At 55.8% G+C, this 23129-nt stretch overlaps 2 protein-coding genes across 4 annotated transcripts; both read right to left on the minus strand.

Annotated features, from left to right (window-relative positions):
- Nucleotides 1–2152: 2152 nt before the first annotated feature.
- Nucleotides 2153–8823, minus strand: LOC147913187 (volume-regulated anion channel subunit LRRC8A-like). The gene is made up of 2 exons (XM_087418959.1): nt 7368–8823; nt 2153–3997 (listed from the first exon to the last, which is right to left on the minus strand). Exons 1-2 carry the CDS (start codon nt 7755–7757, stop codon nt 3722–3724), a joined length of 666 nt encoding a protein of 221 aa, XP_087275085.1. The 5' UTR covers nt 7758–8823; the 3' UTR covers nt 2153–3721.
- A 647-nt stretch (nt 8824–9470) lies between these two features.
- Nucleotides 9471–20565, minus strand: LOC101401905 (phytanoyl-CoA dioxygenase domain-containing protein 1). 3 transcript variants are annotated; one of them, XM_004423546.3, is made up of 11 exons: nt 20488–20565; nt 17254–17412; nt 14703–14778; nt 14518–14565; nt 13166–13221; nt 13021–13083; nt 12366–12387; nt 11019–11147; nt 10807–10923; nt 9994–10120; nt 9471–9892 (listed from the first exon to the last, which is right to left on the minus strand). In XM_004423546.3, exons 1-11 carry the CDS (start codon nt 20518–20520, stop codon nt 9847–9849), a joined length of 876 nt encoding a protein of 291 aa, XP_004423603.2. In that variant the 5' UTR covers nt 20521–20565; the 3' UTR covers nt 9471–9846. The 3 variants fall into 3 exon arrangements, with proteins under 3 accessions (XP_004423603.2, XP_087275084.1, XP_087275083.1); XM_087418958.1 differs by having other exon boundaries at nt 20469–20490; XM_087418957.1 differs by lacking the exon at nt 20488–20565 and adding an exon at nt 16477–16711.
- Nucleotides 20566–23129: the final 2564 nt, after the last annotated feature.

A 23129-nucleotide genomic window follows, 5' to 3' on the forward strand; every position in this document is an offset into this window, starting at 1 on the left:
TCACCCCACTTCCAGCTGGCCCTGCTCAGCAGCTGACGGGGCATTCTGGCTTCAGCTTCTGAAAACCGGCCACTGGCCTTCCCTGCGATGACGCTTTGTGAATGGCGAAGGGACAGAGTGTCTTGAGAGTGAGCATGGTGACACAGCTCAGGCCTCAGGGGCCTTCACCCCGAGTGAAGTCGTGTCTTCTGGGCCACCGCATTGGGAGTAGCTGCTTGGTCCTGGCTTCCAGAGGGCCGGGGGAGGGTGAGTCCCTTGGGCTCTCCAGGCTGGAGAGAGTAGCGATTCTGAGGGGTTAGGCTGGGTGAGGAGGGCCAGCTGAAGGGAGAACAATGGGATATGCAGCTGAGACTCAGCTCACTGGAGGCAGGGCGGGTTCCCAGCTGTCCTGGGCCCTTCTGATGCAGTCCTCCAACACACAGAGGCACCAGCCATGTGCCAGGAGCACAGCAAGGGGCCCGGCGTGCTGGGCTAGGAACTCCCCTGGGAACCGCCGCCAAAGTCCTATGGGGGAGGCTCAGGGAGGCAGATTGGCTTCAAGTCCACACCTGGGCCTTACTTCCCCATCTGTAATTTGGGGATAACAAAAGTACATATTGTAAGGAGGAAGATGAATGCTTCACTGCTGAAAATGACCTTCACACAGAGCTGGGCACTTAGTGAGCGCCTACCCACTGTTCACCAAACGTTAGCGGGGCTGTTCTGGGGGAATGTAAGGGTATTTTTAATTTATTTCTGAACTTCCCCAAGTTTTCCAAACTGCTGCTGTAGTCAGAGAAGACCACCACTGTGGTTGAAGCTCTGGGTGGGGGGGGGGGTGGGGGGGGGAAGGCATCGGGGGAGGGGAAGGGGCTGGGCCTCCCACATCTGTTCATTCATTCTGCTCCGGCTCTGGGAAGTGGATGGGTCGGGTTTCTGCATTGCTGTTTTTTCCAAAAACTAACCAGCTCCAGATTGAACACTCCTGCTCCGGGTGCTGGGCAGCCCCAAAGCTCGGGTTGGGGAATGGGGGTCGGGAGAGGTAGCAGACCTGACAGGAGGGCAAGACCTCCACTGTGGAGACACAGGAGGGTCTGCGAGGGGGTCGCAGCCCAGCTGCTCAGTCCTGAGGGGTCAGAGTCCCGCGGAGGGAGGCAAGGCAGACTCTGGCCGGTTCCAGAGGAGGTGCCCGAGCAGCAGCTAAGGCCTCATCATAAGGCCAAGGTCAGACCCGATGGCCTTTCTTCTTCACCGCAAGACCCCAGCCCCAGGGCCCCTCCGTCAGCCCAGTGCAAGCCCCACTGGGCCGGGAGGAAGACATCGTTGACGGGGTGCTAGGAGCCAGGCCCTCTGCTGAAAACTCCACCTAAATGCGGAATTATCATGATAAGCCTGAGAACAATCTTGCATGCTTGCCAACACCATCCTGATTTTACAAATAAGGAAACTGAGGCCCCACATCAAATAAACGGCAGAGCTAGGATTGGAAGGCCACTCTGGCCATCTCTCTGGGCCTCTGCCCTTGACCCCAGCACCTTCAGCAGGCTCCCAAAGGGGCTGCGAGCAGGCCAGGCCCTCCCATGTGACTCTCAGCCCACCTCTGCAGAGCCCTGGGGACCGGCTGTCAGAATTACAAGGGACCTATGAGAGCAGAGTGGAACTGCCCATTGCACAGATGGGAGATGGAGGCCTCGGGAGGGAAGGGATCTGCCCAGCTTCATGCAGGGGATGACTGAGCTGGGACAAAGACCTGACAAGGACTGGCTCCCCTTCCAGTGCCCTCCCTTCCCTCCCCCAATCCATCAAAGCTCACGAGGGCCCAAACCACAGGCCAGTGGGTCAGCAGAGCTCACGAGGGCCCAAACCACAGGCCAGTGGGTCAGCAGAGCTCACAAGGGCCCACACCACAGGCGAGTGGGCCGGCAGAGAAACGTGCTGGCTGCAGGATCCCTCGCCGGGGCCCACACCTGACTTGGAACAGACACTCTGTCCACCTGACGTCCAGCAGCCGCCTCCAACGAGCTTACAGTTGCACGGGGCAGGGAGAGGAGCAGAGTTAACTATCTTGTAGGTACCCAATGAAATGGTCACTCAACAAACCAGGCCACAGGCCCCAGCGGGCCACAGGGAGCTGAGGGAAGGGGCCCCCCATGAGATGGAGACTCCCAGAGGCTGCTTTCTGTTACAGGTTTATTTGATATTTGAACCAAGTCTACAAGTTCAGACCCACAGGTAACGGATTGCTTCATGGTTGTCAGAGGCTAGTGTGCATTATTTCTGAGGGTTACATCCGATGACACGACACAGAAAACACAAATGGACAGACAAATGGACATAATCATTAAGACAAGAGACTCTGAAACGTGCCTTAGTGTCCAAGTGATTGATCTGAGGTGGGGACCCTCCTAAGGCAGGGACGCCATGACTATCGAAAGTGAGGTGGCTCCCTGCCCCCAGGCGCTGACGGGGCTGTGTGTGCCGGGCGCCTGGGACAGACACTGGAGCCCAAACCTGGGGAGCCTGCCCTCCCGGCAGCGACCTCCCCACCACGACCCCACCTCCAACAGTCTGTTCCGAGGGACCAGGTGGTGACAGGGCTGACGGAAGCAGCTGAGGCTAGTGGTGGTGCTGGGCAAATTCATGACACACGAGGTGGGAAAGCAGAGTCCGGGCGAGGTGGCTCCTCTGGGCTCCTTAATGCTGTGACGAGGGAGGGGGAATGGAGCACCGTTCATCTGGGGATTAGCCAACCCGAGTCTCCTCCCTTCCTGGCAGCTCCAGAACATTCCCTTTGGCCAACAGCCTCAGAAATGAGCGCCTGCCAAGACACATGGAGGAGAGAGAAAACAAGACAGCAAAAACAAAACAAAAAAATTCCTCGCCCTAGGAGAGGAACAAACAGAACTCCTGGACCAAGGTCACAGCAGATTAGGAAGACATCCTGCAGCCTGCGCCCACCAGGTGGTGGGGGGAGGAAACACGATTCAGGTCTTGCTGGTCTGCTCAAGGAAACTGCCGCCCCACCCTGAGACCCCAACTCACTGGCCTTTAGTGTCTTCTTTTCAGTTTTTTCTTTTTAATACCCAAACCCTCAATTTTCAAAGCTTAAAAAAATCTTTCTTACTTAAAAAGAAAACATCTAAAATGGATGAGGCTTGCCCCAGGCCTGGCCTTTCCACCTGGCGGCACCCCTGGGGCCACCGCCCCGCGGCTGGTTCCCACTGGACCACTCTGCTCACTCTGGGCGGGCACTACGTGCAGCAGCATCACCTAAGAGGAGACGGCACCACAGCCCACCCTTCCTGAAACACCCCCAGCCGAGCTGAGCTTCCAGGGGAATGTGTAAGTTATCTGCAGGGAGGGGACGGGAGGTGGAGAAAAATAAATACCAAGAGCTAAGGAGGCGTCCCTGGACCTCTGGCGTGGGCTCAGCCTCTGGGGCAGAGGTGGCCTCTGGGGAGGAGGCCCTGATTGTCCGGATACTGCGCTGAGACAGACTCCAGGTCTCTGATCTCCCCTACAGGCGCCTGTCCTGGGGGCACGTGTCTCAGAGGGAGAAAAGGGGCCAGCCCCTCAGGTACCGTCCTGCCACCGGCCCAGCTCACATCTGGCCCCAGGCTCCTGCCCTCTGAGAGGCTGGGCTGGTGGTCCCGGGGAATCTGGGTTGCTGGGTCTGCGGGCTCCTCGGGGTCCCGCTGCTGGCCACTCGGGGCCGGCTCGGTGCTCGGCCGCCCGCCCGCGCTCAGGCCTGCTCCTTGTCGGCCCTCCAGAGCCGTTCCTTGACCTCGGGCGGCAGGGTGTTGAACAGGTCCTCCTCCACCACCAGGCCGCTGCGCCTGAGCAGCGGGCACTCGCCCAGCTCCACGGGCAGGCACTCCAGCCGGTTGCCCCGCAGCTCGATCTGGGTCAGGTTGGTCAGCTCGCCCACCCGCGAGGGCAGCGACTGCAGCACGTTGTTGCCCAGGTGCAGGGCCCGCAGCTTGCGGCACTGGAAGAGCTCCGGGGGCAGCGCCTCGATCTGGAGGGGAAGGAGCAGGGGGCCAAAGTGAGGTGGCCAGGCTCAGACTGGGGCCTCTGGGCCGAGGCTTCCCTCCCTCCTCCCTCCCTCCCCCGGGCACCCGCACCTCCTCTGAGGCCCATTTCAGCTCCCTCGGGCCCCAAGCACCAGCACAATGTGGGCCAAAGTCTGGCTCACTTCCAACTGTACTTGAGGTCTCGGCTCTGCAGTCACTTCCTCCAGGAAGCCTTCCCTGACCTTCTGGGTAACCTCTGGCACCCCCCGCCCCCCAGCACTGGTCCCTCCATGGTGAAACTGCATGATCAGCTCTCATTCCAGGACCGTGGGCTCTGATTGGGCAGGACTGGGTCGCATTATTCCCCCGCCCCGTCTCTAGCACCAGGCCCCCTAAGAAGCATATCACCCGAGCCAGCTACTACCAGCTCCCCCCTCCACCACCCAGGGCTCTAGGAGCTAGGGCGCCGGTCCCGCGTGGGTTAAGAAGAATTTATGGAGGGGCCGGCCCGGTGGCGCAAGCGGTTAAGTGCGCGCGCTCTGCTGCGGCGGCCCGGGGTTCGCTGGTTCGGGTCCCGGGCGCGCACCGACGCACTGCTTGGCAAGCCATGCTGTGGCGGCGTCCCATATAAAGTGGAGGAAGATGGGCACAGATGTTAGCCCACGGCCGTCTTCCTCAGCAAAAAAAAAAAAAAAGAGGAGGATTGGCGGATGTTAGCACAGGGCTGATCTCCTCACAAAAAAAAAAAAAAAAAAAAAAAAAAAGAAGAATTTATGGAAGCAGACAGCACGCTGGGAACATTCCACACCCTAAACTGTTTCTGAGAACTGGGGAGAGCTCGCCAATAGGGGTGAGAATCCCAGCTGTGTCACTTCCTCTTCCTGGGCCTCAGTTTCCTCACCTGTCAAGTCACAGGCTGATCATGAGGGCAGGGATCACAGTATTGGCCATTTGGAGTCTGCTCCTTTTTTTTTATTTTAATTTTTATTTATTTATTTATTTATTTTCCCCCAAAGCCCCAGTAGATAGCTGTATGTCATAGTTGCACAGTCTTCTACTCGCTGTATGTGGGACATGGCCTCAGCATGGCCGGAGAAGCGGGGCGTCTGCGTGCGCCCGGGATCCGAACCCGGGCCGCCAGCAGCGGAGCATGCGCACTTAACCACTAAGCCACCAGGCCAGCCCGGAGTCCGCTCCTTCTGATTTTGCAAAATTTGAATGACCGGCAACAACCATATGCAGCTCACTCCATGGCAGGCTGGCTCTGAGCACTGCTACTGTAACTCATTTAACCCTCAGAACTACCTGTGAATACTCTGGAAACACTCTTGCCATTTTACAGATGGGATAACTGAGGCCCTGAAGAAGCCCAGACGTTCACAGCTGGAAAGTGGTGGAGCCAAGATTTGAACCCATGGGTTCAACAGCCCACGCTCTGCCAACTGCTCACACTGCTGGTGGAGCAAGGAACAAACAGGGTGGCCCGAGAGGGGACATGCTGTGTCTCCCAGCACACAGGAAGAGCTCCATAAACACCAGCTGCTTCCCTGCCCTCTGTGAGTGATCAGGCTTCTTCCTGAGGCTGTCTGTCCTAAAATAACCTCCTTCAGATACGACGGGCAGGAGGGACCCTACCCACAGGGCAGGAGCCAGGAGACTAGCGCCCCGATCGCTCGTGCGGATGATGGGGAGACGTACAATAACCCCTCTCAGCTTGCCCTGTCACTGTCCCCATTTTCCTGCTGAGCAGGCTGAGGCCTGGAGAGGTGAAACGCAGCGTGTCTGAGGTTGCACGGCCAGAAACGGGCAAGAGACGATGCGAGGCTTGCTTCCTCCAACTCAGAGCTGCGCTGTAGTCTCATCTGCCAAATGTGGTGCTCACTGGGCATGTAACCCTAGGCAAGTCTCCTTCCCTCCCTGGGCCTCAGTTTCCCCATCTGCAGAAGGAAAGGGCTGGACTAGAAACGCCCCTCGACTCAGCTGTTCAGTGAGCAAGGACCTCTGGGCCGACTGGGACCTCACAGGCTCTTGGTCCCTCGTCCATTTCCGGACGAGGACCGTGGTTCCAGGCGAGGAACTTGCCCTTCCCAGCCGGGAAGTCAGTGTGGCCATGGCTGGGCCACGTGGATGTTTTAAAGGAGACTCCTGACCTGGGCCTCCAAAACCGCCACCGCTGTGCCCAATGGTCAAGAATGGGGCAGAGGTGGCTGCCAGGTCTGCCGGGCTGAAGTTCAGGGACGTGATGGTGAGACAGCAGATGGAAGTGGGCTCCGGCAGGACAGAGGGGCCATAGCCGCCCAGGGACCCCATTCCCCCTGCAGCGGCCTCCTCTGACCGCACAGTGGTCAGGAGCAGTGGGAAAGGCTCCGTCGTCCGGCCAGAGAGTGGGGTTCACATACTGTTGGCCTGGCTGCATAGCTCCCTCCCTGAAACGCCCCCTCCCCAGAACATGCCATGCCCCAGCCAGTGAGCTCTCTCCAGGCCCCACAGAGAGAAGAGAAGACGCCTTCAGTGGCTCAGCATGCCACCAGAACCACACCTGTCCTTTGGACCTGTCCTCGTCCTGAGGTATCGCTTGTCTGCTGAAGGCTTGAAGTCATTTTCCGTCACCCCCATCCCGCTCTCTCCTCAGGGACCTCGGTGGCTCCCCCATCAGCACTGAAGTGGCCTCAATCTACCTGTCTTTGAAAAAAGACAACCCTCCCAGGAGCCTTCTAGGGTTGCTCCATCACAGACCACAAAGCCACAGAAGCACCCTGCCCTCAACCCCACTCACCTGCCTCCGTGGAGGGGCCCCTGGGCGGGAGCTTCCCCGGCCAGGCAAGGGCTGGCGCATAGGGGCTGCCAACAGTCTCAAGGGCACCTCTAGGGCATGACCTCCCACACTGTTGGCCCTCAAGTGTTTGCACAATTTTCTCTCCAGAGAGGCAGATGGTGACAAGTGAGCCCAACTAAGCCCAAACCTGCCCTCCACCACCCCCAAAACGCAGATGGGAAAGGGGTGTGAGAGAGAACCACATGCCTTGGAACTCCTGTCTGTGCACATCCCTGCCTATGAGGAACCCAGCCCAAGGTCACCTTGGGGACAGGCCCTGCCAGACCACACCATCCCTCCTGGCACGAGAACTCTGCAGCATTCTCTGACAAAGGCAGGTTCCCCACCCCGGAGATCCTGATTTAGCAGGTCTGGAGTGGGGCCCAGGAATCTATATGTTCAACAAGCTCCTCCCGGGTGGCTGTGGGAACCACAGGCGAGGACTCCAAACCGGGAGCAGCGGACGGTCCCGAGACACTGGGCCTCGTGAGCACCCCCACCATGGGCCACGGCCAGTCTGCCCGCTAGCCCGTGTGCAGAGCCGCTGCCGGGCCACTCACCCGGTTGGCCGTGACGGCCAGGTTCTGGAGGTTCTGCAGGAGGCCAATGTCGGCGGGGAGGAAGGTCAGGTTGTTGTGGCTGAGGTCCAGGTAGCGCAGCTTGCGGCAGTAGAAGAGCTGGGTGGGGATCTTCTCGATCTTGTTGCGGTTCAGGTAGAGGCGCTCGAGGTTGGTGAGGTTGCCGATCTGGATGGGGATGTAGGCGATGTGGTTGTACCACAGCTTAAGGCAGGTGAGGCGGTGCAGGTGCTGGAAGCTGATGATCTCCTCGATGGTCTTGAGGTTATTGTCCTTGAGGTCGATCTCCTGCAGGTTGTGGAGGCTGAAGATGGAGTGGGGGATGCGCTCCAGGTCGCAGCGGATCAGCTCCAGCTCCGTCAGGTTCACCATCTTCTTGAGGCTGTTGAGCACGATGAGCTTGGTGCCCTCGTTGTTGATGGACAGCTTCTGCAGGTGCACGCCCACGTCCGTGCAAGGGCATTCGGAATTCCTGTCTAGACCCCATCCTACTAGTGACCAGACTGACCAGTGGGGCTTGTTGAAAACTCCCAGCTCACTTGGAACCAGCCGCCCTGAAGCGGCACCACTGACCTGAAGAGACTCATGCGAAGTCTGAGAAAAGCCAAAAGCAGAAGAGGGGGCTTAATATGCACTCACTCTTATAAAACAAAGAGGGAAGTTTTAAAAATTGTACATGTGTGTGTGGGGTTATGTCCATACAGGATTCCGGGAGCTCCCAGCGGAAACCGGCAGGACACACACAGCAGGTGTAATGACAGGCTCCCGGGCAGAGAGAGGACAAGAAAACCAGACCGGTCTCCACTCTAAGCTGGATGACGTGATCACACTCATGCATTTATGTAAAATCATCTCTCGCTGTGTGCATCTGCGTGGGTGTATAAGGAAACTAAAACACAGCCACATATTCTGCCCCTGAGAGTCCAACTCAGCAGGTCTCAGAGAGAGCCTGCGAATCTGAGTTTTAGCACCTGACTTTGATGACACGAATGATTGGCCACGTTTGGGAAACACTGGATAAGAAGGCATATTCAGGAAATGCAGCCAGTGACATACAGGGGGTGTGCCATAAAAGAATCGTGCGAAAGGAATCTTGTCCTGGGATCATCCCATCCATGACCTCCCCACCATGATACGTTGCTTATAACCAACGGTCTGTGAGACTGTAACGAGATAAAAAAGGTATTGGATGTTCCCTGGAGAATGCTGGGAAGATATAAAAAAACATAAAGACAAAAAGAAATTCCTGTAAGAACACAGGCTTGGGTTACCTTTACAAGGAGTAATAACCTTCCACATGTTTCTGTGTATATTTTCTTCAAATACAATTGATTTTACTTTACTCCCTATTTTCTAATCTAGAATCTACATTTTATTTATTTATTTTTGTGTGTGTGAAGAAGATCAGCCCTGAGCTAAAATCCATGCCAAACCTCCTCTTTTTGCTGAGGAAGACCGGCTAACGTCTATTGCCAATCCTCCTCCTTTTTTTCCCTTTTCTCCCCAAAGCCCCAGTAGATAGCTGTATGTCATAGCTCCACATCCTTCTAGTTGCTGTATGTGGGATGCCGCCTCAGCATGGCTGGAGAAGCGGTGCGTCGGTGCGCGCCCGGGATCCGAACCTGGGTTGCCAGTAGCGGAGGGCGTGCACTTAACCGCTAAGCCACGGGGCCGGCCCTAGAATCTACATTTTAAACCAAGTGTTTGACAAATAGGTCTGTTCTCTTGGGAGAGAAACAGGCAGCCCAGGTTATGGAACTGGGCCACCTCATTCTGATTACTGGTAATATGAATAATGACCATGGTAACCTTGCTGAACAACTGCACGGCTGTGTGACTGGGGCTCCCCGTGCCTCAGCTTCTTCACCTATAAATGCGGATGGTGAGAGCCCAGACCTGGAAGGAGTGAGGACTCAGTGAGACGAGGCACGTGGAGCTCTCGGCATGGTGAGCACCCACGAAATGTTACTTACTGGTGTAAAAATCAGGCAACCCTCCCCAGGCTGGGCTGGGGGACCTGGGGTGATTTTCAGCAGGGCTCTCATCTTGAGAGCAAGGCTGCTTGGGAAAGAAAGATCAAGAAACTGCATTTGGAAGTCATTTTTATTCAATATCTTGCACTGTAATAATCCGAGTTTCATCTGAGGGGAGAGAAGAGTAAGAAGCCGGCAGAAAATTAGCCAGAACCCTTTCAAGGCTGAGAGGCTGCCTCTAGGGGGAGGCTATTGGGGCCGTAGGGAGGCAGAGAGACAGAGGTCTTGGGAAAGCCACTCGGCCCGGGCTCCTGCTGCCCGGCGGCCACCTCGTGCCCCATCTGCAGGGCTGTCGGCCGCAGACACTGGCAGGAGAGCCCAGGAGGAGAGATGCAGCTTCCTGGTTGCAGCCTGGCGGTCGGGCAAGATGCTGGTGTTTGCAGCCCACAGCCTCCCCAGGAGGGGCAGTGTCCCAGCCCTGAGGGCCTTTAGGTGTACAGGGGGGGAAAGGGCAGCTCAGCTGTTGGCTGGAGCCTGCAGAGGACAGAGGAGATGACCTTGAGATGCCTCTTCACTGCTCCCAGCCTCCAGGACCTCTTCAGGAGACTGGGCTACATGCACACCCTGCAACCTACCAGTTCTCCGGGCTCCAAACGGTGCCAGAGGCCTCCATGAGGTGGAAAGTGTAGACGTGGCGCGAACTGTCAGAGAAGTTCTGCTCGCTCTTGTGCACCACTTCTCCGTGGATTAGGACGAGGGCCCCTGGTGGGGACACAGCAAGTCAGAACAGTCACGGCAGGAAGGGACATGGGGCCCTCCTCCCGCAAGTGGTTCTATGGCCTGTCCATCCCCATTCCCACCCCTGAAGGCTCAGAGGCCTGCAGCAGGCCCCAGTGTCAGAGGCTGTGCTGTTGGACGTGGGTTCCCCTGGGATAAGTCCCTTCTGCTGTGGCCTGTGCCCCTGGCAAGCCTTAGCAAGGGCATCCCCCTCCATGGTGTTTGCAGAACCAGGAAGAAGCTGTGTGTGCTGTCCAGGCAGCTGGGACCGTGTCAGCGAGTGCCGAGGTGGTCCTCAGTTCTCCCGTTTCTGAGAGGAAGAGGCTGTCCTAACGGCCAGCGTGTCGAGCACTTGCTGTGCACCACACGGGTTCCGTGTCAACATCTCATACACATCCTCTGACTGGCTTTACATTTGGGGAAACTGAGGCTCAGAGAGGTTCAGTCATCTGCCCAAAGAGACAGCTGGGAGGTAGGAGAGTCTGGATTCCAGCCTGATCCGGGAGACCTTGTTAACCCCACTGCTTCCCGACTTCCCTGGGCCCAATCAGTCTGACCTTGTCTCATTCTGGGACTTCACAGCCCTCAGGTGAGCCGGGTGAGCCCTCAGAGCACAGGCCCACAGGCATGGCCTCAGGGCCCTGCCTCCCTGTCCTCTGCATCCCGCTTACCTCTCCGCACTGGTGTGGGCACAAAGAGGCTGTTGTCCCGGGCTGGCTCTGACCCCTGGAAGCAGGTCCCAGGCGTCGAGCCCGCAGGGTTCCGGACCATCCTTCTCGACACTCCACCTGCAGGCCAAAATGGATCCTTTAGCCTCTCTTTCAGGGTCCCTCTCCCACAGTGAGGGGCGTACTAGTGGGCAGGGAGAGGCAGGTGTCCTCACTGGTGTGGGAGCCAGGGATGAACCAGAGGCAGCCGTTCTCCAGCGTGGCGTCCTCCAGCGCGATCCACACACCCAGCAGCCGGCCCAGGGGCTCCGTGTACAGGAAGGTGGCGTCCTGATGGGGCAAGACTGCAGCAGGCCCGGCTGGGCATGAGGAGCCCGGCCCCACTCCCCAGGCCTCTCAGAGACCTCCAGCCCAGCCTTCCCATCTCCTGATTGGTTTGAATTTCCCTACTTCCTGGCCTGGAGACTCAGGGCTAGAGCTTTCACCTCTCAAAGCTGCAATGTCCTAACCCATAAAGTGGCCCCAACAATAACCTACGTTATAGGGCTGCTGGTGAATCCCATGAGACTGTAGGAAAAGTGCTTTGTACAGGGCCCGACATTGTGGTTGCTTGCTAAAACGTAGCTGCTGTTGTTTAATTGCAGCCAGGTAACTAAAGCCACCGCCCTTAACCAGAGACGAGCGCCTCCACCACCAGATGATCCAGCCAGTGCAGTAAGAGGGGGCAATTGATTGAACATCCACATTTTAACCCCCCACATGCTTCTGGGGCCCAGCCGGGAAGGTAGACCACCGAGCAAAGGACCTGAGTCTGGAATAACAAAGTAAAGGGGGTGCTCATCTCCCCTCCTTCCTCCACGGGAACTGTGTTTTCTGAGCACCAAATTTTAAGAGAGACTTTGACAATCTCACAGTGTCTAGAGGAAGGGGTCCTAATGGTGCGCACTGTAAAACATTCCAAGGCAGAATAGCTGAAGGAAGTGGGGGTGCTGGACTCGGGGAGGGGCTAGGCATCCCTTCAGGAGACTGTCCTCAGGCTGAATGCTGGGGAGGAGGGTGGTCACAAGGGGGCCAACTGGACTCATGCAAGGAAGGGCTGCCTGTGAGGAGCTGAGCCTCTGTCACCAGACGTGTTGGAGCAGAAGTGGATAATCGCCTACGAGGGAGGCTAGAAAGGGTATCTGTGCATCCTGAGGGGTTTGGAATTAGATCAGCAATTTCTATGTTAAATCAGTCCTCCAGGGAACTTGTTAAAATACAGATTCCCAGGCCCATGCTGCCCTACTGACTCCATCTCACGGGATGGGGCCCAGGAATCTGTATTTTTAACCAGCGAGGAGTTGCTGCCAGGTTCCAGAACCACTGCGCCCAGGACTACAGGATGCGCTCCCAATCCACTGTTCCAGGAAGGACGGAAGGTAGCTTCTCCTCCCTGGCCCAGGCTCTTGCCCTACAGACATCTCAGCAAGCACCTTCCCTCCCTCTGAAGACCTGACAACCACTAATGTCCCAGATCTCCCTCCGTGGTCTTTGCTGGGCCCCACGGCCTGTTCTCAGCTCACCTTCACCGCCAATATGAGGTTGCTGCAAGAGAGAGGAAGGGCCAGGTGAGGCCAGAGGAGAGCAGAGGGGAGCAGGGGCCTGCTCTGAGTCTGGGGCATGCTCTTCCCCGGCTACAGGTGTTTACCTCCGAGGATTCCACATCAGCACCAGCTATCGAGGACCTACTGTGTGCCACGCCCAGGAGGGCTGCACAGAGAACCACCACCCTCGCGACGGGTGCTCCCAGTCTGGCGCACACACGCCTAACTTGAGAACATGAGGCAGAAGTGAGGGGCAGCAGGAGAGGCTGGGGCCTGGGCCTGCGGTTAAGCCAGGGTTAGAGATGAGTCCCTCTCTTCCTAAGGGAACTGGAAGGCTTCTTGGAGGAGGTGGCACTGAGCTGGGCCTTGGAAGCTGGGAGCACAGCATTTCACTAGCCAACAAAGGAAGGAAGGAAGGAGTCCTGGGGATCCCCTTCCTTCCTGCCACCCAATTTTAACTGAGCACCAAGTGCCAGGAGCCTGAACCAGAGGAGACTGACTTGATGTCTTCTCCCAACTTAAGAATAATTCCTCAGGGAAGCAGCTTTTGGCCCACTGTAAGGAGGGGCTTCGTATGAGCACTCTGCCTGTTTTAAAGAGGCTCACCTGAGCCTGGGGAGCACGGGACGCTCACCTTAAAGATGTACATGCTCTGCACCACCACAGGCGTCTGGAGGCCCAGATTTCTGGCCAGGGCCTGGAAGGAGGCAGAGGTCACTGCCGGCCTGCTCACACTCACATCTGGCCCACCCACCTACCCTCACCCCACCCCTGCTCACCTGCATCTTGGTGGAGTGGGTGACAGACTTGAAGACAGGGTCGTGGGCGTGCAGAGCTGTGGGACAGATGTGGTGGACGGGCCCGTCTCCCGCCCCCATGCATCCCTTCCGGGTCTAGCCCTGGGCACCTAGACTCAGGCCTCACTTTGACATTTTCACCTATTTGTGTGCATTAAGCTATCTTCCTGTTTATAACTGAGTAATGGGTCCCACAGATGCCTTCACCCCACCCCAGGCCCCACCCCACCCAGGACCTTAATCTTGAGCTTGCAGCCATCTGGGAACCTCACAGCTCTGACGCCATGGGCCCCATACATTGGCAGCAATCTCGGTACCACGACTTACTCTATGCGACTTTGAGCCATCATTTCTCTCCTATAACCCTCAGTTTCCTCTCTGTACAATGGGACTAGAAGAGACCAGCCCTGCCTCCCAGGCTGCCATAGGACCAGATAGGCCAACGCACATGCGACCACTGCCTAGCCTGGCATGGAATAGTGGCTCTTCTCATTATTTCCTATTATTGTTGTTATTACAAAAAGTGCGAGTTGAGGGTACTTAATGCCACTGAACTGTATACTTCAAAATGGTTACAATGGTTTATGTTATATGTATTTGACCACAATTTTTTTTACAAAGCTACCATGATATAACTTCAAGTTTAAAAATAAGTGGTGTAGGGCCCGGCCCAGTGGCATAAGTGGTTAGGAGCACGCGCTCCGCTGCGGCGGCCCGGGGTTCACCGGTTCGGATCCCGGGCGCGCACTCGACACACCGCTTGGCAAGCCATGCTGTGGCAGCGTCCCGTATAAAGTGGAGGAAGATGGGCACAGATGTTAGCCCAGGGCCAGTCTTTCTCAGCAAAAAAAGAGGAGGATTGGCAGATGTTAGCACAGGGCTGATCTTCCTCAAGAAAAAAAAAAAAAAGTGGTCTGGAAAATAAATTATACTGTATGTTCCTGAAAAAAAAAGAAAAAAAGAGTTTCCTAGCTTGGTTTGGGGTGTCAGAACAGGGACCATGTCAACACGTTTGATGCTCCTCAAGGAGGCTCCAGGAAGCAGTGGGACCCAGGAGCCCCCATGCCCGGGGCCTGGATCATCCCCAGGCCAGGAAGGAGAGACCTGAGGGGTCTGCACGTGCCCTCTGCATGGGGGGGATCAGTGGACCCTCTTCCCAGCGCTCTGAGGGCATGCGATGTGATCAGCATCATAAGATGCAGAAGGGCCAGAGTGGGAGCTGCAGCCAGAAATGCCATTTGATGGGCCACTAACCTACTGTGGGCTTTAGGTAAGGCCCCGAAACTCTGCAGGCCTCAGTTTCCCCATTTCCTTTCCCCCAGGCACCTACTTACCGTGGCCAATTTTGTTGATGGATTTCTCCGGGGGAACCAGGAAGTTTCCTGTAGGGCAGGTACAGGTAGAAGAGCTGGAGTCCACCCTGCCCCGGGCAGCTGTCTCAGCGCCCACCAGCCCTGGGGGCAGATACACGGGTCCAGCCCCTTCCCACACCTCCCCCCTTCGGGCCCCAGCTCCCAACCTTCCTCGTCAAAAACGCCTTTCTCAAAGAAGAATCGAATCTTGTCGCCGCTGCTCAAGAAATAGTCTGTGTTGCCCTGTGGAGAGGGGGCATCAGAGGGACTGAGAGAGCGTCACGGGGTCAGAACTGGGCCCGGCAAAGGGGAAAGAGGACTCGGATGCTTCCCACGCCAAGGGCTGCAGAACCTGCTGGCACTTCTTAAACTTGTCCACTGAGGCACAGACAGTGAATGAATGGGATTAACCTCAATGCCTGGAAGTGCAGCCAGAAGCTACAAGCATGGAGTTTCTTGGAAACCTCTCGGTAAGTCACGTGACTCTTATACGCGATGCGGTGTGATTCAGAAGATGGGCACTAGACTCAAACAGGCCTGGTCCCCAGGTAGCCTTGGGCCACTTGTTTTATCTCTCAAAGCCTCAGTTTCCTCATCTGTAAAAGGGGAATAATAATAGAACTGACCTCCCCCAGATTGTTGGAGGCTTCAGGTTGAGGAACGCAGGTAGGGGGGCAGCAAGGGTATGGTTAAATGCTTGATAAATAGAAGCTATGACTGATCTTTTTCTGCTTTCTTAATAACCTCTCCTTGTTAATTTTAGTATCATGTTTTAAATTTCTTAGCATAGGGCCGGCCCCGTGGCTTAGTGGTTAAGTGCACCAGCTCTGCTGCTGGCGGCCTGGGTTCAGATCCCGGGCGTGCACCGACGCACCGCTTCTCCGGCCATGCTGAGGCCGCGTCCCACATGCAGCAACTGGAGGGATGTGCAGCTGTGACATACAACTGTCTACTCAGGCTTTGGGGGAAAAATCAATCAATAAATAAAAATTATTAAATTTCTTAGCATCATATGAAAACAATGCTCCAGCAAGACGCCCCATGTCTTCCTTGTGGCTTTAGCCACCCTTGACCACCATCATATACATCTCCCTACCTTCCTGTGTGGCCACATGAGTGGAGCTGAGTGGCACCGCCCCCCTACCTGCGTTCCCCAGGTGGCACAGTCCCCGCCCCCTCCTCACGTGTGAACGTCAGCTCTCACATGGGCCTGCAGGGCCATTTCCAGGCCCTTCCCACTGGAAACCAAAAGTGTTTTTTTCAACATTCTTAGTTCCTCTGCAGCAGGATCAGGGTGAGGCAAACAAGTCAGGGAAGCGTAATTGACAATAATAATAATATTAAAGATACTGATGCTAAACGTGGCAAAGATTTTACTTAACTCGTTAATTCACAAGGGAACCAGTAAGAGGTTCAAAGGAGAATTCCAAGAACCACACACGTAGGCATTAAGAAACACTGAGAGCAATTTACAAATGGATGTGATACTGATCTATCTACAGAGCAATAACTGCATTCTGCTGGTCCCAGTCCATGTCTGTTTCTGTGGACAAGTATCTCATGCATTATTATCAGTTCTATACAACTCACAGAGTTGTCAAATAATCCAAAGACAATGAAAGTGGAGGTAAGCCGGAAGGGAGGTCTAGATGGGACACCCATGGATCTTTTCTTTGAATACCCGTTTCAAAGTCTTTCACGATGCTATCAGTAGTGAATGTTGAGGGCTTACTGAGTACCAGGCACTGTGCCGAGCTCTTTGCACGCGTTATAAACCAAGATATACACACTCCTCTCCCGTCCTCCCCCCACCCTCTTCCCGGTCTCTGGAGCTATCTCGGAAGGCAGCTTGGAGGGCACAAGATTCAGCCCCCCTCACTCCTCGGAGCCCTGAGTGTGACCTGTCCCTGGACACAGGACCCCTGTCTCTGCTTTCCCCACCTGGAAGGCTGCCATGCAGCCAAATGAAACTGATGGTTTGGAGGAAGTTGTCATTCTTTCACCCTTTTTCCTTCTCAAGTCCCTGTTCTCTGGGTGGTGAGGCTTCTGGCCATTGTAATTCCCCTCATGGCCACGAGATGGCAGGAGCTCCTCAGCGTGAGTGAGCCCCATCAATGGGCCTGGACCGCAGCTTTGGCTTGGAGGCCCGCTGCAGACAGGCTTGTAAATTCAGACTCTGAAAGGTTAAGAGAACCGTGTGGGAGAACCCTCGAGTCTCAATTTACCCATCTCAGACTGTATTGAGACCTTTTAAGTCACCAGGGGGAAACAAACAGTTCCTAGTCTCACTGCGGGATAGGACTTACTCAGGCAGCCCACGGAATCACTTGGCTTATACCGGGTTGCTTGCCGCCAAGAGGCCCTTTGTGGGAGAACCACTGAGGAAGTGCAGCAGAGCAGGGAACAGCGCAGACTTGGTATCCCACAGATCTGGGTTCAAATCCTCCCTCTATCAATTACTAACCTAACCGTGTGGTTTAGGGCAAGAGCACCGAGCCTCATTTTCCCCACCTGTCAAACGGAGGCAATAATGGCTCCCTTATAAATTCATAGTGGGAAGTGAAGGAAATAGGCATATAAGGCACTTAGCCTGGAGCCTGGCACATGGAAGGCTCGGGCCTGATTGTTATGAGAACGAGCCCAAGAGCTGCTGCTCTGGCTGGGGACTGAGCCCCCCATCACAGACCAGATCCCATCCTCACCTGCCCAGGCACTTACCTGGGCTCGCTTCTGCTCCTCTTCCTTCGTGGTAAATACTGTGCGGCAGTGGAGAGGGACATCCATCTTGGCCACTATCTGGCCAATGCTCTGCTGCATGGCCGCACACTCCTCTGCAGACAAGAATCCTTCCAGTACCAGGAATCCATCCTCCTGGAACTGCGGGCAGGAAGGAGACTCAGGCTTCCCCCTGCCCTCAGACGCTCTTTCTGAGGACTGATATGACCCCTCCCCTAAACCCGAAGCTATGTGAAGGCAGGATCAAGGGTCCTGTTCATTGCTCTGTCCCCAGCCTGGCCAGGGTGTCTGGCACCCACTGAGAAGCTATGAGTGCTGGCTGCTTGAATGAAGAATGAAGGAATGAGGAAGGGGAAGGGGAGGTGTCCCCACCCTTCCCCTCCAATGGGCTTGGGTCACATGGGAATACAGCCTCACTCATTTATTCAACTAAAATTGATTGAGCATCTACTGTGCACCAGATACGGGTTTTCTTGTGTGTGTGTGTGTGTGAGGAAGATCGGCCCTGAGCTAACATCTGTGCCCATCTTCCTCCACTTTATGTGGGATGCCGCCTCAGCATGGCCCGACAAGCAGTGCGTCGGTGCGTGCCCGGGATCCGAACCCGGGCCGCCAGCAGCGGAGCGCGCGCACTTAACCACTACACCACGGGGCCGGCCCCCAGACATGGTTTTAGGAGCTGGAGATTCAGTAATGAGCAAGCCAGCCAGGAGGCCTGTGCTCCCAGAACTTACCGTCTCGTGAGGGAGCCTGACATCAAACACACCAGCACACAAGGGAGCACACTACCACACGGTGCAGCACACTACCAGACACTGCTGAGTGCAAGAGGGAGAGGGCCGTGAGGGCTAAGGCCAAAGAGTCTACTGTCAACCAGATGGGGGGAGAGCGGCTCAGGGCAGCAGCTCTGAGGAAGTGACACATAAAGGGGACAAGCAGGATAATGGGAGAGACAGGGAAGAGCATTCCAGACCAAGAGAGCGTGGGAGGCACAGGAGGAGCTGGGACCTGACAGAGCAGAGCGAGGGTGGAAGGGAGGCAGGAGGGCGGCGGGGCCGGGCCAGGCGAGAAGCAGGGCTCTATCCTGAGTGCAGCGGGCAGCCAGTGGGGAGTTAAAACTGATGGCTTATTCTGCTTCGCCTCCAGTCCTGTTATGCTGAGGCTATTGAGAGAAGTAAGGAGAGAAAGAATATCTGCATGTTCGCTTAGCAGAGAATTATAAAGTCTTAACCCTAACGGGGGCATTGGAAGTCACCTCTTGAACCCACTGTGAAGTGTGTGATTTACAGTTACTGCCCCCATTCCCTCCCTCCCTCCCTCTCCCATGGATGCCCAGTTCTGGCTTCCCCACAAGGGATGTTGGAACACTCATGACCACCCACCACGGGCCCTCCTGTTTCTGGGCAGCTCTGCATGTTAGAAACTTAATCCCCATATCAGCAGCAACCTGAACATTGATTGCCTCCTTGAGAACTGGGTCATCCACAGCAAACCACGCACACCCATGATCCAGTAAACACACTGCCAGGACTTCTTGAGATAAGAAGTTGGAGGATTAGCAAGTAGGGAAGCAAAGACGTATGTGTAAGGGGTATTCACGGAGGCTTGTTTAATGAGCAATAAACGGGAAACTACCTAAATGCTCAGCACAAGGGGATTCATTCAACCAAGTGTGGTTTATCTACCTGGCACACAACACAGCTGATAAACATCGTGTGGCAGAAAAATATTTACTGACATGGGAATACGTTCCTGGAATACCGTGAGATGAAAAATAAAAGCTGAGGGGCTGGCCAGGTGGTGTAGGGTTTAAGTTTGCACATTCCAATTCAGTGGCCCGGAGTTCACGGGTTTCGCTCCTGGCACAGATCTACTCACCGCTCATCAAGCCATACTGAGGCGGTGTACCACATAGAAGACTAGAAGGACCTACAACTAGGACACACAAGTATGTATTGGGGCCTTGGGGAGAAAAAAGAAAAAGAGGAAGATTGGCAACAGATGTTAGCTCAGGGCCAATCTTCCCCCAAAAAGAAATTAAAATTAACAGACATAAAAAAAAAAAGCCGAATGCAAATCAGTATCTTAGCCATTGGGAGAACTTGGGCAAGCATTGTCCCTCTCTGAGCCTCAGACCATCCAATGGGGAGGAGAGTACTGCCTACTTTATAAAACATATGGCGATGGGCCGGCTCCGTGGCTTAGCGGTTAAGTGCGCGCGCTCTGATGCTGGTGGCCCGGGTTCGGATCCCGGGCACACCCCAAGGCACCACTTCTCCGTCCAACCCGAGGCCGAGTCCCACGTACAGCAACTAGAAGGATGCGAACCTATGACATACAACTATCTACTGGGGCTTTGGGGGGAAAAAAAATGAATAAATAAAATCTTTAAAAAAAAAAAAAAAACATATGGCGGGCATTCAATAAGTGTTAGCTATTAAGGTGGACCTTTTAAGGATTCTAGGGCAATATTTCAAAACATTCTCTCACGATAGAAATTTATGGGTGGTTTTTCTTTTTTTTTTCATAATTTTATGTATTTATTTTCCCCCAAAAGCCCCAGTAGATAGTTGTATGTCATAGCTGTACATCCTTCTAGTTGCTGTATGTGGGACCCGGCCTCAGCATGGCCGGAGAAGCAGTGTGTCAGTGCGCGCCCGGGATCCGAACCCGGGCCGCCAGCAGCGGAGCGCATGCACTTAACCACTAAGCCACGGGTCCGGCCCTATGGGTGGTTTTTCATTTTCTTCTTCGAGCTTTTCTGTATTTTTTCTATTGCCGTCAGAAAGAAACAACAAGGGTCAAGTTGTTTATACAGTCTGTCTAATTCCCATGGGTTAGCCTTTCCTGTTGGAATGCACAGGGAATCCGGCCGCCCTGTGCCTGGCTCTGCCCCAGGACTGGCTCTAGAGGGCCGGGCCCTTCAGCTGTCCCCGCCCCTCCGCTTGCAGGGCCCAGGCCTAAGCCAGTCCTGCCTGATCCCCGTGCTTTATTCTGATTTCGGTCACACACACACACACACTCCCACCCCAGCCAGGTCCTGTAGCCTGGACGCCCCCGACTGCGTGTGAAGAAGTTAGGGGTCCTGGTTGGGAACTGACCACTCTGGGCTTCAGTATCTTCTTCTTGAAAAATGGCAAGGGGTGGGGTTGAGTCCCCGGGACTACTTGAGGTCCGGAGAGATGCCCCACTCTTACCTGACCCTCCGGGCCCTACCTTCTGCAGCTGGGAGGAGGTCAGGCAGGCCATGAGGACGAGACAGGGTGCAGGGTGGCTCTGATGCTGCCGCCAAGGCTGGAGAGGAAGTTCAAGAGGAGGAAGTGGGTGGAGCCTGGGAGGCCCCTGAGGACTTAACCCTTCCCTGCTCAGAGCAAGTCCAATCCTGGCACGGATGCTAGCCCAGAGCCAATCTTCCTCGGCAAAAAGAGGTTTGGCATCGGACGCTAGCTCAGGGCTGATCTTCCTCACAGTAAAAAAAAAAAAAAAAAAGAGAAAGTCCATCCCGGCCCCCAGCTCCCCTCCCCCAAACACACAGACCAGCCTGGGCCCCTCCAGGCTGAGGCCCAGCCCTGCCCAGCACAGCTGCACCGCATCACTCCTGCCCCTGGAGGGGCCCTTGCCTCTGCCCCAGCCCTGCACCCCGGTTCATCCCCCCAGCTAATCCAGGATTAGCCCTTGCTGATCTCCTTCATGGTTTGTAACTGCTCCCTCCTGGTTTCTTTCCAGAAGCTACTCCCAGCTGGCTGGCTGCTTACCAGGTGCCCAGAAGGTTTCTTCTAGGAACATCTGGCAAGAAGCCAGAGAGCCAGGACAGCTGAGCCCAGCTGCCATTACTGTGACCTCTGACCTCTGACCGTCTATCCCTCTCTGGGCCCCACGTGAGCATTAGAATGTCCCCGGGCCACCCGCATCAACATCTGGGTGGGGTGGGATACAGGGTGGGTCTGGGCGACGTGCACCTCAGACTGGGCTGAGCGGCTGTGCATTCCAAAGATGCAAGAGGTCCTAGAGAATTGTCTGGGCCCCTCCCAGCTCTGATCCCCTGAAACTCTCTAGGTCCTGGGAGGATAATGGAAGGGAATGTACTGATTAGGCTGCAGCTCAGAGGGCAGAAGATAGGAGGATCTTAGCAAGAAGGAGGGGCTCGGGGACCCGGGGCTGGGGGCTGCGGAAGGAGGGAGAGAAGCATGGTTCCTGTTCCCCACCCCCTGCCCCAAGATGTTTGGTGTCCAACTCATGCTGACACAGCGGAGGCCCGTGGTGGGAACAGCACACGCTCACCCCACTTCCAGCTGGCCCTGCTCAGCAGCTGACGGGGCATTCTGGCTTCAGCTTCTGAAAACCGGCCACTGGCCTTCCCTGCGATGACGCTTTGTGAATGGCGAAGGGACAGAGTGTCTTGAGAGTGAGCATGGTGACACAGCTCAGGCCTCAGGGGCCTTCACCCCGAGTGAAGTCGTGTCTTCTGGGCCACCGCATTGGGAGTAGCTGCTTGGTCCTGGCTTCCAGAGGGCCGGGGGAGGGTGAGTCCCTTGGGCTCTCCAGGCTGGAGAGAGTAGCGATTCTGAGGGGTTAGGCTGGGTGAGGAGGGCCAGCTGAAGGGAGAACAATGGGATATGCAGCTGAGACTCAGCTCACTGGAGGCAGGGCGGGTTCCCAGCTGTCCTGGGCCCTTCTGATGCAGTCCTCCAACACACAGAGACACCATCCATGTGCCAGGAGCATAGCAAGGGGCCCAGCGTGCTGGGCTAGGAATTCCCCTGGGAACCGCCGCCAAAGTCTTGTGGGGGAGGCTCAGGGAGGCAGACTGGCTTCAAGTCCACACCTGGGCCTTACTTCCCCATCTGTAATTTGGGGATAACAAAAGTACATATTGTAAGGAGGAAGATGAATGATTCACTGCTGAAAATGACCTTCACACAGAGCTGGGCACTTAGTGAGCGCCTACCCACTGTTCACCAAACGTTAGCGGGGCTGTTCTGGGGGAATGTAAGGGTATTTTTAATTTATTTCTGAACTTCCCCAAGTTTTCCAAACTGCTGCTGTAGTCAGAGAAGACCACCACTGTGGTTGAAGCTCTGGGTGGGGAGGGGGGAAGGCATCGGGGGAGGGGAAGGGGCTGGGCCTCCCACATCTGTTCATTCATTCTGCTCCGGCTCTGGGAAGTGGATGGGTCAGGTTTCTGCATTGCTGTTTTTTCCAAAAACTAACCAGCTCCAGATTGAACACTCCTGCTCCGGGTGCTGGGCAGCCCCAAAGCTCGGGTTGGGGAATGGGGGTCGGGAGAGGTAGCAGACCTGACAGGAGGGCAAGACCTCCACTGTGGAGACACAGGAGGGTCTGCGAGGGGGTCGCAGCCCAGCTGCTCAGTCCTGAGGGGTCAGAGTCCCGCGGAGGGAGGCAAGGCAGACTCTGGCCGGTTCCAGAGGAGGTGCCCGAGCAGCAGCTAAGGCCTCATCATAAGGCCAAGGTCAGACCCGATGGCCTTTCTTCTTCACCGCAAGACCCCAGCCCCAGGGCCCCTCCGTCAGCCCAGTGCAAGCCCCACTGGGCCGGGAGGAAGACATCGTTGACGGGGTGCTAGGAGCCAGGCCCTCTGCTGAAAACTCCACCTAAATGCGGAATTATCATGATAAGCCTGAGAACAATCTTGCATGCTTGCCAACACCATCCTGATTTTACAAATAAGGAAACTGAGGCCCCACATCAAATAAACGGCAGAGCTAGGATTGGAAGGCCACTCTGGCCATCTCTCTGGGCCTCTGCCCTTGACCCCAGCACCTTCAGCAGGCTCCCAAAGGGGCTGCGAGCAGGTCAGGCCCTCCCATGTGACTCTCAGCCCACCTCTGCAGAGCCCT

The sequence above is a fragment of the Ceratotherium simum genome, chromosome 29 (assembly GCF_057802395.1).
Source record: "Ceratotherium simum simum isolate JZ-2026a chromosome 29, ASM5780239v1, whole genome shotgun sequence".
NCBI lineage: Eukaryota > Metazoa > Chordata > Mammalia > Perissodactyla > Rhinocerotidae > Ceratotherium > Ceratotherium simum.